The sequence below is a fragment of the Mastigoproctus giganteus genome, chromosome 2 (assembly GCF_048544385.1).
Source record: "Mastigoproctus giganteus isolate SK-2022 chromosome 2, ASM4854438v1, whole genome shotgun sequence".
In the NCBI taxonomy this organism is placed as follows: domain Eukaryota; kingdom Metazoa; phylum Arthropoda; class Arachnida; order Uropygi; family Thelyphonidae; genus Mastigoproctus; species Mastigoproctus giganteus.
Window position 1 is genome coordinate 52,449,253 of NC_143576.1, and position 16,971 is coordinate 52,466,223.

The 16,971-nt window shown below is 38.2% G+C and overlaps 1 protein-coding gene across 1 annotated transcript in view; it reads right to left on the bottom strand.

The window, feature by feature from the left end:
* Positions 1-16,971, bottom strand: part of LOC150089302 (uncharacterized) — a 600,028-nt gene that overhangs the window by 370,360 nt on the left and 212,697 nt on the right. The window contains exon 6 of the mRNA XM_090389942.1: positions 11,450-11,606. Within this exon, the coding sequence (XP_090246068.1) occupies positions 11,450-11,606 (157 nt within the window). The remainder of the gene's footprint in view (positions 1-11,449; positions 11,607-16,971) is intronic.

The window sequence follows — 16,971 nt, forward strand, 5'->3', positions numbered from 1 at the left end:
ACACAAATTATCTGGCAGAGAGGGCAAGAATTACACAGAGTGAGCAAGAAGTTTGGCAGTTAATTGTTCTTCTATTTAGTAATATTTTTATACTTCAATAAATAAGTAATAAATGTAATCTAAAAGAATAACAATTAGATGCCCAACTTCTTCCTCACTTTTTTTCCTTTTATAACATATCTTTTGTGCAATACTCATTACATGCATATCAATACACACAAATGTTGATCAGCTTCCCTGTTTCCAATACTCATCATGGTTGTAGGAACATAACTAAGATGAATAATAACCTATCTGTACTTCCTTACCAAACAAATGGACACCATTTTCGTTTCTTGTTTCACACTCTCTATGACCTTGGCAGCAGCAGCAGCAGCAGACAGCCTATGATTAAATCAGAATTGCTATTTTGGTTTAGCCTGCTATGCTAATCAATGTCCAAAATGGAAATGGAAGTTTTGAAAACTGTGGGTAAAATAAATTTACATACAACATTCTTTAACATATCTAGGAGTAACGACAATGGTACATATTCATGAGGATTTCAACCGATGCAGGCCACTAAAGTGAAAAAAAAAAAAAAAGAGAATGTAGGCACATGTTGGCAGTTAAACATGTGGTAGTTAAACATTTGGTCCTTGAGGTTGTCACAGACATTCTCTCAGATATGCCAGTCAAGCTGCACTTGCTACCTGGGAGCCTAAAACGCTCATGGAATTGATATTCGGGTGACACTCAAGTCAAGTGGACCCAATTTCGGCAAAGTCTGTGACAGCCAAATCCTCTGCTTGCACCTTCACGATGGTGGGACTTTTAGTAATCCTGGGTATAACCTCCATGCACAAGTACATGGTGGGTGACCACTCAGGTGTGAACCAACGTACGCAGGAGTCAAGGTGTGGTGCCCACACCACATGGAGGAATGCCGCCCCTCTATGTTACCAGGCAGTACTAGGTGGTAGATGACTCTCACCAACCGGTGCAATACCACCACTTTGCTTATTGGAGGCTTGAAGTGGTGGAACCCATGTTTAATCTCTAGAGCTAAGTTCCAGTCAACCCTTCCCTATCTCTTCCATCATGCAGTATGATTGATGAACATCGTGGCGAGATCCAAAATTCCTTACATTTCGAGGGTACAGCTCTAAAACTGTGTTCGCAGGCCGGCCGCTAGTTAGTACACTGGACCGAACCTATTGGTAATTCTCTAGGAGGCTTCTGGATCAGCTAGTGTATAATCTTGCTACCTCTACTCTGCCAGATAGTGACTGGATGGAGTCCGAGTAGTGTGTATGTGGGGAGCAATGTCGAGGCCACGTTATATCAAGGATCTGGAATTCTTACCATGTGTACGCCATATCCAAGCACTTCCTAATTCATTTCACAAATATACGTGGTCTCAATTCTAATCTTAACAATGTCCATTTCCACTTACAGTCTGCCAAACCCCATGTACTTTTTCTGACAGAATCTCAGTTATTGGTTGATTCAACTACTGCTCATCTCAGATGCCCAAATTATTCGCTGTATGATTCCTTTCGCCTCAAAGGTGGTACTTGTGCATATGTGCGTTCTGATATTCCCTGTCAGAGACTTGGCAATTTGGAATCTACTCTCTTTGATCTTCTCTGGCTTAAAATCTCTCTACCTCATTGTGTAAAATTCATCTGTTGTCTCTACCGTTCTCCCAACTCCACTAATCACTTGCAGCTTTTTGACTTCCTCTCTTTGCAACTTGACTTTCTCCAGTCCAACTTTCTTAACAGTGAGGTAATTTTCCTTGGTGATTTTAATGTTCACAACAACAGCTGGCTTGCATTTTCTAGTCACACTGACCCAGCTAGTCGAGATGCTGAGGCTTTTACAATTACTAATGACCTTGCACAGATTGTTCATTTACCTACAAGAATACCAGACAATCCTAATCATACAGCCAATACGCTTGATCTTTTTCTCACAAACAACCCGTCTAAGTAAACGGTCGAAGTGAGAGGTCCTTTAGGCACTTCAGATCACAACTTGGTGATTGTCTCTTTTCCAATGGAGCCTTTATCTCATGGCTATTCCTAACCTCGTGTTGTTTGGCATTACAAGAATGCAAAATGGGATGACCTGCAAGATTTCTTTTCTTCTTTTCCTTGGTCGGATTACTGTTTCAAAACTTCTGATGCCAATGCTTGCTCAGATCGTGTCAATGAAATTATTCTTGCAGGAATGGAATCCTTTATCCCACACACTCCACTTTAAAATCTTGTCCTTTATCTAAACCTTGGTTTTTCCAATAAATGTGCTAAGGCTGTCCAAGAGAAGAATGTTGCATATCGTAATTGGCTTGTTTCTAATTCTTCAGTTTCATTTTCAGGTTATACCAAAGCTCGCAACAATTGTAAAGCAGTTATTAATCAGTCCAAACTAGAGTTTGAACAGGCTAAGAGTAGAAAACTTGCTTCTTGCCCTAATGGTAGCCGAGCATTCTGGTCCCTTGCCAAAGCTATTGGTTGCAACTTTTGCCCATCGCTGCTCCCACCTCTGTCCAAACCAGATGGTTCTGTTGTCACTTCAGCCAAGGATAAAGCTGACCTGCTAGCATCCCATTTTTCTTCCAACTCATGTATTAATGATCTTGGTAAAACACCTCCCACAATTCCCAACACGCTCCATTCAATGCCTCCTGTGATCTTCCGTCAAAAGGATGTCAGAAGAATTTTGACGAATCTTGATGCTAAGAAAGATCCAGGTCCCGATGTTATTTCTCCACTTGTTCTCAAAACCCATGCTCCTGCACTTACTCCTATTCTTTGCCGCCTTTTTTCACTTTCTTATTCCAAAGGTGTTTTTCCTTCTGCTTGGAAATTTGCTCATATCCAGCCAGTTTCTAAAAAGGATGAAAAATCCCTCCCATCCAATTATCGTTCCATTGCAATTACTTCTACTCTTTATAAAGTAATGGAGAAATCAATTAACCGCCAACTCTTAAACTACCTAGAAACCTTCCGTCTGATCAAAGATCGCCAGTATGGATTCCGTCAGTGTTGATCCACTGGTGATGTTCTGGCTTACGTTACCCATTTATGGACTAATTCAATGGAAAGGTTCAGTGAAACACAAGTAGTTGCTCTTGATATCTCAAAGGCTTTCGATCGTGTTTGGCATAAAGGTCTTCTACACACGCTTCCATCTTATGGTTTGCCAACTGTTTTTAGTAATTGGTTATCCAGTTTTCTCTCTGATCGCTCACTGAGAGTGATGGTAGATGGCTCTCTGTCTTCTAACTTCTCCACTAATGGCGGTGTCCCCGAAGGTTCAGTTCTTTCCCCTACTCTTTTCCTTTATATTAATGACCTTCTTCCATTGACTGGAAATCCTATCCATAGTTTTGCCGGTGATAGCACATTGCATTCTACTTTGCATTTTGAGAAACCTTGCCCTGCTCAATCAGCTTCAATTTTTCGAAAATCTGCTACCAATTCCTTAAATGCCAATCTTCAGGTAATTCTCCAGTGGGGCAAAGCCAACTTAGTTGATTTCAATCCTTCTAAAACTCAGTCTTGTCTTATACCTTGCAAAAAAAGGATTCTTCTGCTCCTATGGTTATCTTTAGTGACACTCCGATTTCTAGGCAAAATGATATATCTCTTTTGGGGATTTCCCTGACTTCTAATCTCTCTTGGCACAAGCACATTAGAAATATTGCTTCCTCTGCATCTAAAAAACTTGGTTTTCTCTTTCGCTCTTTTCCGTTACTTTTCTTCGAAACAGCTGCTCACTCTGTATAAATCGCAAATCCGCCCTGCCATGGAAAATTGTTCCCACCTTTGGGATGGTGCCCCCAAAACCTCTCTCAGGCTTCTTGATTCCATTCAGAAGAGGGCAGTTAGGTTAATTAATGATTCATCTCTAACAGAGTCTCTCCACTTGCTGTCTCATAGACATACTGCTGTTTCTACTGCATGCCTGTTCTACAAATACTTCCATGGGTGCTGTTCTTCTGAATTGGCTTCTATTATTCCCGCTCTCTCTTTCAAAACAGTCAAAACCCGTGCCGCCACTAGCCAACATCCATTTACTGTCCAACTTGAAACCCACAGAACCAACTTTTCATCTTCCTCATTTATTCATTCAACTGCCGTTTTCTGGAACAACCTTCCTTCATACATATTTCCTGAAAATTACAGTCTACAGAAGTTCAAGTCCAATGCCAACAAATATCTTCTTTTGTCTTCTCAGCCTCCAACTCAAGCACGGCACTAAGTACTAAGTACATAAAAAAAAAAAAAAAAAAAGCAAAAACCTGATATGTTAGGTGGAAGATCAATATTTGGATTTTCAAATGTTGGCATAACGTTTAAAAGAAACAAGCAAACTGCTTTATTCAAGCCAGAGGAGAGAAATACAAACAGACCTTTTGCACAAGTTAGGACATATGCCTGACACAGAGAGTTGGGTCAGGAGTGAGAGAGATGTGGCATATGCTCTTTGAGTGGATCATGGTTCAAGCTCACATGACTGTTAAATACAATTAATGATTGCTCTTCACGTTTCATTGCTAACTCCTCTGACTAGTGGTCAAGCAGGAGTATAAAAAACATAACATGCTGCCTAGAATTATCAGCTTTCTTGGCCGGTTTAGGATTGATTACCTGACATTTACGATTCACAAGCTGTTTTTCCTGAGCTCATCAATTTGTCTTCTTTCAAAACTTTTGGATTATGAACTGGTTTAGAATATTAGTAAGTGTCACTTATTACTGATGGCTTGTTGTATGTATTAATTTGGTAACACTTAAAAACATTCAATATTGCTTTTTTCACCTCCTCTTTAACCCTGCAATCATGGCTCCCCTAACTGTTACAAAAATGGTGGTACTACACCTGACAGGTGTAAACTTTCTTTTTAATTTCTAGAAAAGGTTTGTGGGTTTTTTTGAATTTTGCTCCGAGTTAACTTTATTTCATTTATTCTTAATCTAATTTCATCTTGAGTCATCTTTTCTTAATGGTTGGTAATACTTATTGTATGTTTCTTATTCTTAATCTTAATTTCATCTTGAGTCATCTTTTCTTAATGGTTGGTAATACTTATTGTATGTTTGTGTTTAATGTTTTTAATTAAAAATAAACATTTAAAAAAAGCTGTTTTTCTACACCTTTTATTTTCAAAAATATAAAAAAAAAATTATAGACATAAGTAAAATATAAAGATGAAACTATTACTTTCTTTCATTTTCAGTTTTAAAAACCATTAAATGTTCAAAACTTAATCATGTACATGTGCATATATTTTTACTTATTACGTGTATAAAATGTTTTAAAAACATTTAAAAATATGCATAGCATTTTAGAAACTATTATTTACTTCCATTTCATAATTATTATAACAATTTTTAAATATTTATTTCAAATTTGGCATAATCTGAACCACGCAAAGTTTAAATTAACTAACTCCAATCGTGAGTCTGAGTGGATATCGCTTTTAATGTTTTTGTCTTGATTATTCAAAATAATAACAAATACAGATGTCTGTAGAACACATGAGAGAGTTCTTTACTAAAGGCACAAAAAGCTGTACTCCTTTCAAACAAATGTCCCTCCTGAAGAATTAATCTAATATTTATTAATTTTAAGAAACAATCATAAATTAGATGGAGACTGCTTAGTTTGTAAAACAAGTTCAGTCTTTATCTTGATTGTTATTTGAATAACTAGAAGCTAAAATGCTCTAAGTGAACTCCTACACAGTGATAGATCAACCAAGAGTAAAACATCTTTCGTGAAAAAGAAGGGTGTGATTAGTGTAGTGATTATAATGATGGACCTCAGTTTGAATCAAACTGCAAAAAGAAAAAAAAAAAAAACAAAAAAAAAAGTATTGTGAAAGTCACCTCATCAGACCTACCTCCCTCAAGGACAAAGTGATAGCTCAGGCAAGGGCATTTTGCATCAATCTAAAACTGGATGCAAAAAAACAAAACTAAACAGATCCATTAGCATTAGTAGAGGCATATGATGCAAGAAAGCAAGTTTATATAGCATCAGCCAAAAAAAAAAACCCTTCCCATTTCCCATCCATTCACTCCAAATGTTTGTCTAGTTCTATCTCGAACTTATTTATGCTGCTGACCTGCACAGATAGAAGTTTCTACCAACTATCAACCAGCCACTGGCTAGAGGCAAATTTTCATACATCTATTCTACAATTATCTTTCCTCAATTTGAATTTATTTTATTTTATTTTTTTTTTTTATGTGAACCCCAAACACGAGAGGTATTAGAACCTATAGTACTTAGTACCGTGCTTGGGTTGGCGGTTGAGAAGACAAAAGAAGATATTTGTTGACATTAGACTTGAACTTCTGTAGATTGTAATTTTCAGGAAATACGTATGAAGGAAGGTTGTTCCAAACAGCAGTTGAATGAATAAACGAGGAAGATGAAATGTTGGTTCTGTGGGTTTGAAGTTGGACAGTAAATGGATGCTGGCTGGTGGTGGCACGGGTTCGGACTGTTTTGAAAGAGAGAGCGTGAATTATAGAAGCCAACTCAGAAGAATAGTGCCCATGAAAGTATCTGTAGAAGAGGCATACAGCAGAAAGAGTGCATCTATGAGAAAGCGAGTGGAGAAACTCTGTTAGAGATGAATCATTAATTAACCTAACTGCCCTCTTCTGAATGGAATCAAAAAGCCTGAGAAAGATTTTGGGGGCACCACCCCAGATGTGGGAACAATATTCTATGGCAGGGCGGATTTGCAATTTATACAGAGTGAGCAGCTGTTTGGAAGAAAAGTAACAGCAAGAGCGAAAGAGAAAACCAAGTTTTTTAGATGCAGAGGAAGCAATATTTGTAATGTGCTTGTGCCAAGAGAGATTAGAAGTCAGGGTAATCCCCAAAAGAGATATATCATTTTCCTAGAAATCGGAGTGTCACCAAAGATAAGCATAGGAGCAGAAGAATCCTTTTTTGCAGAATATAAGACAAGACTGAGTTTTAGAAGGGTTGAAATCAACTAAGTTGTCTTTGCTCCACTGGAGAATTACCTGAAGATCGGCATTTAAGGAATTGGTAGCAGATTTTCGAGAAGTCGAAGCTGATTGAGCAGGACAAGGTTTCTCAAAATGAAAAGTTGAATGCAATGTGCTATCATCGGCAAAACTATGGATAGGATTTCCAGTCAATGGAAGAAGATCATTGATATACAAGAGGAAAAGAGTGGGGGAAAGAACTGAACCTTGGGGGACACCGGCATAGAACTGAACCTTGGGGAGAAGTGAGAAGACAGAGAGCCATCTACCATCACCCTCAGTGACCGATCAGAGAGAAAACTGGATAACCAATTACTAAAAACAGTTGGCAAACCATAAGATGGAAGCTTGTTTAGAAGACCTTTATGCCAAACATGATCAAAGGCCTTTGAGATGTCAAGAGCAACTACTTGTGTTTCACCGAACCTTTCCATTGAATTAGTCCATAAATGGGTAACATAAGCCAGAATATCACCAGAGGATCGACACTGACAGAATCTATACTGGCGATCGTTGATCAGACGGAAGGTTTCTAGGTAGTTTAAGAGTTGGCGGTTAATTGATTTCTCCATTACTTTAGAAAGAGTAGAAGAAATTGCAATGTGACGATAATTGGATGGGAGGGATTTGTCACCCTTTTTAGGAACTGGCTAGATATGAGCAAATTTCCAAGCAGAAGGAAAAACACCTTTGGAATAAGAAAGTGAAAGAAGCTGGCAAACAATAGGAGTAAGTTCAGGAGCACAGGTTTTGAGAACAAGTGGAGAAATACCATCAGGACCTGGAGCTTTCTTAGCATCAAGATTCATCAAAATCCTTCTGATATCCTTTTGACGGAAGACCACAGGAGGCATTGAATGGAGCGTGTTGGGAATGGTGGGAGGTGTTTTACCAAGATCATTAATACATGAGCTGGAAGAAAAATGGGATGCTAGCAGGTCAGCTTTATCCTTGGCTGAAGTGACAACAGAACCATCTGGTTTGGACAGAGGTGGGAGCAGAGATGGGCAAAAGTTGCGGCCAATAGCTTTAGCAAGAGACCAGAATGCTCAGCAACCATTAGGGCAACAATCAAGTTTTCTACTCTTAGCCTGTTCAAACTCTAGTTTGGACTGATTAATAACTGCTTTACAATTGTTGCGAGCTTTGGTGTAGGCAGAAAATGAAACTGAAGAATTAGAAACAAGCCAATTACGATATGCAACATTCTTCTCTTGGACAGCCTTAGCACATTTATTGGAAAACCAAGGTTTAGATAAAGGATGAGATTTTAAAGTGGAGTGTGGGATAAAGGATTCCATTTCTGAAAGAATAATTTCACTGACACGATGTGAGCAAAAGTTGACATCAGAAGTTTTGAAACAGTAATCCAACCAAGGAAAAGAAGAAAAGAAGTCTCGCAGGTCATCCCATTTTGCATTCTTGTAATGCCAAACAACACGAGGTTGGGAACAGCCATGAGATAAAGGTTCCATTGGAGAAGAGACAATGACCAAATTGTGATCTGAAGTGCCTAAAGGACCTCTCACTTCGACCGTGTACTTAGAAGGGTTGTTTGTGAGAAAAAGATCAAGCGTATTGGCTGTATGATTAGGATTGTCCGGTATTCTTGTAGATAAATGAACAATCTGTGCTAGGTCATTAGTAATTGCAAAAGCCTCAGCATCTCGACCTGCTCGGTTGGTGTGACTAGAAAACGGAAGCCAGCTGGAGTTGTGAACATTAAATTCACCAAGGAAAATTACCTCACTGTTCGGAAAGTTGGACTGGAGAAAGTCAAGCTGCAAAGAGAAGAAGTCAAAGAGTTCCAAATGATTAGTGGAGTTGGGAAAACGGTAGAGACAACAGATGAATTTGCACAATGAGGTAGAGAGATTTTAAGCCAGAGAAGATCAAAGAGAGGAGATTCCAAATTGCCAAGTCTTTGACAGGGAATATCAGAACGGACATATGCACAAGTACCACCTTTGAGGTGAAAGGAATCATACAGCGAATAATTTGGGCATCTGAGATGAGCAGTAGTTGAATCAACCGATAACTGAGATTCTATCAGAAAAAGTACATGGGGCTTGGCAGACTGCAAGTGGAAATGGACATCGTTGAGATTAGAATTGAGACCACGTACATTTGTGAAATGAATTAGGAAGTGCTTGGGAGGTTTAGACCTTTTCTCAGATAAGCTTACTCTATTAGTTTGACACTTCATGATGTATTCAATAGTAAGAAAAAGTGAGTGGGACATGCTGTAGAGGTAGCAAGATTATAAACTAGCTTATCCTGAAGCCTCCTAGAGAATTACCAATAGGTTTGGTCCGGTGTACTAACGAGCAGCCGGCCTGCAAACACCGTTTTAGAGCTGTACCCTCGAAATGTAAGGAATATTGGATCTCGCCACGATGTTCATCATAACTTCAAAAGTCATCAATCATACTGCATGATGGAAAAGATAGGAAAGGGTTGACCAGAACTTAGCTCTAGAGACTAAACATGGGTTCCACTACTTCAAGCTTCCAATAAGTAAAGTGGTGGTATTGCACCGGCTCATGAGTCATCTATCACCTAGTACTGCCTGGTAACACAGAGGGGTGGCATTCCTCCATATGGTGTGGGCGTCACACCTCGACCCCTGTTTACGTTGGTTCACACCTGGGTGGTCACCCACCATATACTTGTGCATAGACGTTATACCCGTTGTGAAGGTGCAAGCAGAGGGTTTCTGAAGCATCGTGAAGGTGCAAGCACAGGGCTGTCACAGACCATCTGGACTTCGCCGAAATTGGGTCCGTTTGACTTGAGTGTCACCTGAATATCAGTTCCATCAGCGTTTTAGACTCCCAGGTAGCAAGTACAGCTTCTCTGGCATATCTGAGAGAATGTCTGTGACAATCTCAAAGACCTCAAAGAAAAAAATCACAGAAGTCATGAATGCATATGAAAATATTGCAGGAGGAGGATAGCGAAATGGACTGTAGAGCTGGCTAGTCAAATAGAGCAGAAAAAGATAGCATGGAAGAGTTACAGAACGATGAAAAGTACGGTGTGTGTGTGTGTGTGTGTTTATTAGTGCACAAGCTGCTGTGGCTATAATGTGCCTACTCATAGAAAATAAAACAATTCAGAAAATAATTAAGAAGGAATCCTGCTCAATTTCATTTCGCTTCAGAAACACATTTGTAATCAATCATATGCTCCAATTTGTTTCAAAACACAGCAAAGTTCATTAATATTTGCCTCTTCTCTAATGATATCATGTAATGTCACTGGTTCTCAGATATTAGCCAGAGAATTGAATACTGAAGTTCGATGTTGTTGATAGTGTGGACAGTGTATCAAATTATGTTTTACTGTTAAATGTTCTGAGCAGTGTAGACAATGAGGAGGATTCATTTGGTTATGCCATAGCTCTGTCCACTGTGTATGGTACACTGCTTGAATTTTGATATTGTAATCAGAGGCTGGAATAAGGGCAAAGGTTAAGTCTAAAGTTGATGGATTTTTAGCAGATATATCAGCCAGTTCATTCCCTTTTAGGTCTGTGCTGGAATCCAGAAAAATTCACTAGTTGCTGACGATTTTCAATTTGCATATGCCTAATTTTGTTAAAAACAGGGTGATCCTTGTGAGAGGGTTTTGCATTGCTCTAATTGAGCTGCTACATACATATATAGCAGTGTTTTTCTGCGGAGGTAAAGAAGGGGCTCATGAGCTTCAATGTATAGACTACAAGTTGGAGATGTCCTATATGCACCAAGTGCAATCCGCATTGTGTTGTATAGGATGCAGCCAGCATAGTACACTCCTTTGAGCAGAATCATAAATTGGAGCACCATAATCCAAATGGGATCTAATCAGTGCTCTATATAAAAGCAGCAAAGTCGTATGATTTGCTCCCCAAGACAGGGCAGATAAAGCTCTTAGTATGTTCAGCTTTTTTGGACATATAATACAGAAGATCCTCAATATATGTCGTTTTTCATATACGTTGTTGATTAATTAGGGATGGTAAACTCAATATACATTATATATATTTGCACTTACATTGTTTGAACAGGAACACACACATATATTTCCCTCGAATCTTTTCTGTATTTAAATTCATAATTACATGCTGTATATAAAATGTAAAAATATATACAGTATGTATAAAAACATAAGCACAGTAATAAATATTTATTACACCAAATAGATTTTACAAAACTGTATAGCCATTACTGTATACTACACAGTACTGTGCAAATCATAATTTTAGAGAATATATAATGAAATAAAAATGTAAATAATAAAAAATAGTAAATTCCTGAAAATAAACAATAGAACTGAAAATAAAACAACAGAACTGAAAATAAAACAATAGAACTGAAAATAAAACAATAGAAGAGTATTAAAGATATAATAGATATAATTATTAAAGATATAATAAAAGATACCTCAAAGAATGGTTTTGAACAGTGCCAATTATGACTTTCAGGGTCTTGAAGAATCCCACAAATTAAATATTTCTTATGACAAGAGATTACAGCCACCATAATGCTTTGAACTAGTTGTTCAGCTTTCTCACATAATGCCTTCAGGGATAGCTCTGTCCTAAGAATTTCAATAGAGAATTTTGTGTTTTTGTGATAAATTTTGTTAATACAACTGTGAAATAATTACCTACAATTCCTAAATTAAAACAAAATAATAATAATAACTAGGGGGCACTGTCCCCCGTTCGGTTTGCTCGCCAACCCGCCTCACGCTTTTCTACGTAATATGTTGAGGTATGAAAGAGTAAATAAAATATTTTCTATGTAAAAGATACACCTGAGAAAGGCACTGATCGACATTTAATCTAATATATAAAAGAAAATAGAAAGTGTACAAAAAACTATAAGATGAAAAATTGTGTGAATGAGTTATTATTAATTGAATGTTCTATCTTAGCTTCTTCACCGGACAGACTGATGGCTATGCAGGCCCTCAGGGGCTCACGTTTATCCAAGCTGACACCATGCTATAGCTTTTCCTAGCTGGCATGGTGTGGGATGCTGACACTGTCCATTAGGGTAACCCCCAGGCCAGTGTGGGACATAGCTGCAAAATGCACGCTCCACCATAGGAATCTCTTTCCCTTTGTGAAGCATTCTAAAGTTCAAATAAATATCATTATTTACTTGTGTTTACATAGGTCACTTACGAAAAGGCCTTTTGCTTTGGGTTCCATAATGCATGTGGAATATTGTTGCATTTGAAAGAGCAGCACTAAAATGTTTAACTGAAATATTTACAAACTATACAAATATTTATAAAATACTGAACTATTTACAAATACACAATATTCATTAATATACAAATAACATTACAATGGAAGATCAAATGTTACACAGATAAGCACATGCACAAAGTTAGTGAACGTTATGGAGGCAGTTGTCAATAATTAATTGTATTTGTAGTGACGCAAGTACCTCGCACTATTCTCCCATTGGCTTGAATAATTATCACAAGGAGGAAAGCTTTTTTAATGTAGAGAGAGGGTGCAAGAATATTTGCTGATGCTATCGAGGCAGTGTTAGGTGAGTCGGAGAACTGCTAGCTTGGGGTGGGATACAAGGACTAATAGATTAACAGTAGCTGCTGGCAGAGGTGAAAGTGATTCTTGCACTGCTTCTATTGGAATGAGCAGCAGCCTGGAAAACAAGATGCAGGGTATTTCAGAGACTGCTGGGAGTCATTGTAGTACAAGTAGAAGTACAAGTAAACACATGGGTTGTGTTAGGGTAGCTAAGAAAAACAACAGGTTCATGTATACTTGCGTGTACATTAATGCTAGGAGTTTTGTAAATAAATTTGATGAATTTGAGGTGTTGGTCAAAACATCAAAGGAATGTATTGTTGGGATATCAGAGACATGGTGTCACACAGATATAACAAATGCAGAACTGCAATGTGGGGAGTACAATGTGTACAGGAAAGATAGACAGGATAGGAAGGGAGGAGGGGTTATGCTATTAGTTAAGAAACACATAAAATCCAAGGAAATGCAGCCAGTCGACATCGCTGGACAGTGCAGTGTCGAGTCATTTTGGTGTGACATAAGCACTGGGTGGTCAAAATTGAGAGTAAACCAATAAATCCACAAGGCTTTTGTGGATTTATTGATTGATTGTTTTCCTATATCATTGTGTTCGGCAGGCAAATAGAATGAGTAATACTCTTGATCTGATTATCAGTAGTGATTCTTCATGCATTAAGAATCTGCAGATAAAGGAACCACTAGATGGCAGTGATCACAATGTTCTGAAGTGGGATTTACTCAAAGAGGTAACTACCATCACAGATACAGGGAAGGGTTTTTGCTTTCGTAAAGACAACTATGGTGGTTTCAGACAGTATTTAAATTCTATACGGTGGGAACAACTGATGACGTTACCAAGAGCAAATTCAAAATGAGAGGCATTCAAAGAATTAATCTTGAAAGCTACTAGGCTTTACATAAAAAGGTAAAGTGCAGCCATTATCAACCCACTGCAGGATGGAAGCCTCCTCAATAATTCATGTTGAGAGAAATGGACCATAATCTGCCACGCTGGTCCAGTGCGGGTTGGCAGATTGACCGTATTCAGCAGTCAGGGGCTTGATGAACAACGGTCTACTCAAAGAGTGTGTGCTACTGCACCCCAGCTCCTGACCACTCGGCTACGGAGGCCGTTTAGGCTTTACATACCAACTAAGAAATATTGTTCAAGAATTAGGCCTAAATGGATGTCAGATGAACTAATGAGACATGTAGTAGAGAAGAAAATTGCATGGGATACATATAAATTAATGGATGACATAGAAGCCTATGATAGATATAAGCTGGTATGTAAGCAAGTCACAAAGGAGATTAGGCTCGCAAAGGCAGATTATGAGAAATCTTTGGCAAAGGATGCAAAGAAAAACAACAAAGAGTTATTTACTTATGTAAAATCAAGAAGGAAAGGGATGAAACAGATTGGTCCACTGGATATTAATGGTTCAACTGTTGATAATCCTGCTCAAGTGGCTAACAAACTAAATGAGTATTTTGCATCTACATTCACACTTGAGGTGTTATTCATGGAGCAGAATGCCAGAGGTGATTTAAACTCTGGCAGTGAGCTAGATGATTTTGTAACAACTGAGAGGAAAGTGGAGGAGAAATTGTTGAGAATAAACATAAAAAAGGCACGTGGGGTGGATGGTTGTTGTTATTTGGTTTTTAGGAGCATTAACAACTAAGGCCATATTGCTCCGGGGATATGTGGCGGTCATTCCCTGACCTTTCCGCATCCTCTGTATTTGGTGGTTCACGGGCTCGGTCCCCGGTCGGGGATGGATGGTATCTATCCAGTTATATTAAAGGAGGCAGCAAAGGAAGTAAACAAACCCTTAGCCATAATTATGAGAGCTTCCTTGGACTCAAGGAAGGTACCCGTGAACTGGAGATGTGCAAATGTGACCCCCAATTCACAAAGGAGTATCAAAGGGTGACAAAATTAATTATAAACCTGTTAGTTTAACTTCTGTTCCAGGGAAATTAATGGAGGCACTGGTTAAAGAAGCACTGCAGGATCATCTAGACAAGACTTTGGTTATAGCTCGGACACAGCATAGTTTTATTAAGGGGAAGTCTTCTTTGATCAATCTGATTGGATACTATGATGTGGTCACAAAGGAACTGGATGCAGGGAATAACTGTGATATCATATATTTGGATCTTAAAATGGCTTTTGATACTGTTGCACATGGAAAACTGCTGCAAAAATTAGACCAGTGTGGCATTGGAGGCAAATTGCTGCTAGGGATAAAGGGATGGTTGACTGGGAGAAGGCAGAGAGTGGTAATTAATGGACACTACTCTTTGTGGACTAATGTTATTAGTGGAGTCCCCCAGGTTTCAGTGTTGGGGTCCTTTGTTATTTTCTGTATTTATAAATGATACTGATGATGGTATATCAGGCTTAATGTCCACGTTTGCAGTCGATACAAAGGTTGGCAGGGTTGTTAAAGACACTAATGACAGTACGCTGCTGCAACAGTATCTAGAAAAGTTGAGCAGATGGGCTAAGAGGTGGCAAATGACATTTAACATTGACGAATGTAAAGTACATATGGGAAACAGTAACCCCTGAATAACGTATCAACTGTGTGGTACTACACTGACGGAGGTAGAGAGTGAAAAGGACCTTGGGGGTAATTGTGCAGGCAGATATGAAGTTTTCTGAACAGTGCAGACGGTCTGCAAGAGTAGCTCATGGTGTCTTGCCAATGATATATAGGAATTTTTCTAGCTGGGATAAGGAGGTGATTATTCCCTTGTATAAGGCAATGGTCAAGCCACACCTTGAGTACTGTATACAGGTCTGGAGGCCTCATTTTAAGAAGGATGTAGTGCTATTGGAACCAGTACAGAGAAGGGCAACAAGATTAGTGAATGGAACAAAGGGTTGCTCTTACGAAGAAAGGCTCAAGTTTTGCAGATTACAGTGTCTGGAGACTAGGCACCTGCGAGGTGATCTGATTGAGGTGTATAGAGGTTTGAATATGCTCAATGCCGATGGGATTCTTCCTCTTGTTCAGAATAATCACCTGAGAGGGCATAAATTCAAATTGAGGAAAGACAGTTGTAGGATAGATGTGCGGAAGTTTGCCTTTAGCCAGTGGGTAATTTATTGGTGGAACAGACTTCCATATTTTGCTGTCCAGCTCAGCCTTAAATAAATTTAAGGCTGAGCTGGACATGTTTATGGAACAAACGGAGGGGTGATATGGGAGCATTTTTTTTTGTTTTTTTTTGCTGATGCAAAAAAGCAAGCATAAGCTTGTTTTCTTACATCATATGCCTCTACTAATGCTAATGGTAATATCACCTTTTGTGCCCTTAAAAGATATCTGCTCTATAAAATCATCATCTTTTGCCCGTGGCTGTCATACCCTGGTCCTATTTCATACTTTTTGCATAATATATTCCCCGGGTCCCTGACAATAGAATAACTGACAATAAGTAGTTTCACTTACTGTGGGACCAGTGCATTCTGTCTTGGAGATTACCGCTGTGTTGCCTGATGCACAGGAGTGATCCATGACGTTAAGTTGGGCAGCTGGGAGCTTGATTTGCATAACAGCTTTGATTTATTTTGATTTCAATCAAACTATTTATAACTTTTTTCTTCTTTGATGCAGCGATGGACACTGTAACTTCAATAATATGTGCAAATTTCTTACTGTAAAAAGAATTTGTGACACTAGACAGTCTGCTATGGCTGTTACTATTAAAGGAATTTTTATTTGGTTGAACGAAATAAAATATGCTCTAAAGACTTTGGCCAAAAATCAAAAGAAACAGACAAAAGTGAATTCAAGAAATTATCACACTTTCAAATAGAAAATTTAAAATTTTCTCTGATGACCATAATGTGGAATAAAGTACTAAATAGAATTAATGCAAACAATAGCTAAATTCAAAAAGCAGAAAGAGTGATTTAGGTACTGCTTATTCTTTTTATGAGTCTTTCAGTGTTTATAAAAAAAAAATTTAAGAAGTAACTTTTATAACAAAGAAATTGAGGCGAAACTGATTAGTCAAATTCATACCTACAAAGTTGATACATCAAAGAACTGCAAAAGAAAATGCTTTTCTGATGAAGACACCTCAGAGGATGTGTGTTTATCAATAAAAGAAATTTTTGTTATAAACACAGTTTGTGTGATCTGTGATAGGCTTACACAAGCAGCAACGTAAAATATTAAAAAAAAAATGCATATGTTAACCAATATCTTTAAAATTTTTTTGTAGACAAAGAGAATTAAAATATCACTTCTGTGTCACCAGACAATTTACATGCATCCAATGCATTTTTCTTCTCTAAATGACATCCATTTAGGCCTAAACCTTGAACTGTATTTCTCAGTTGGTATGAAAAGCACAGTACCAAGATTAATAGCTAAA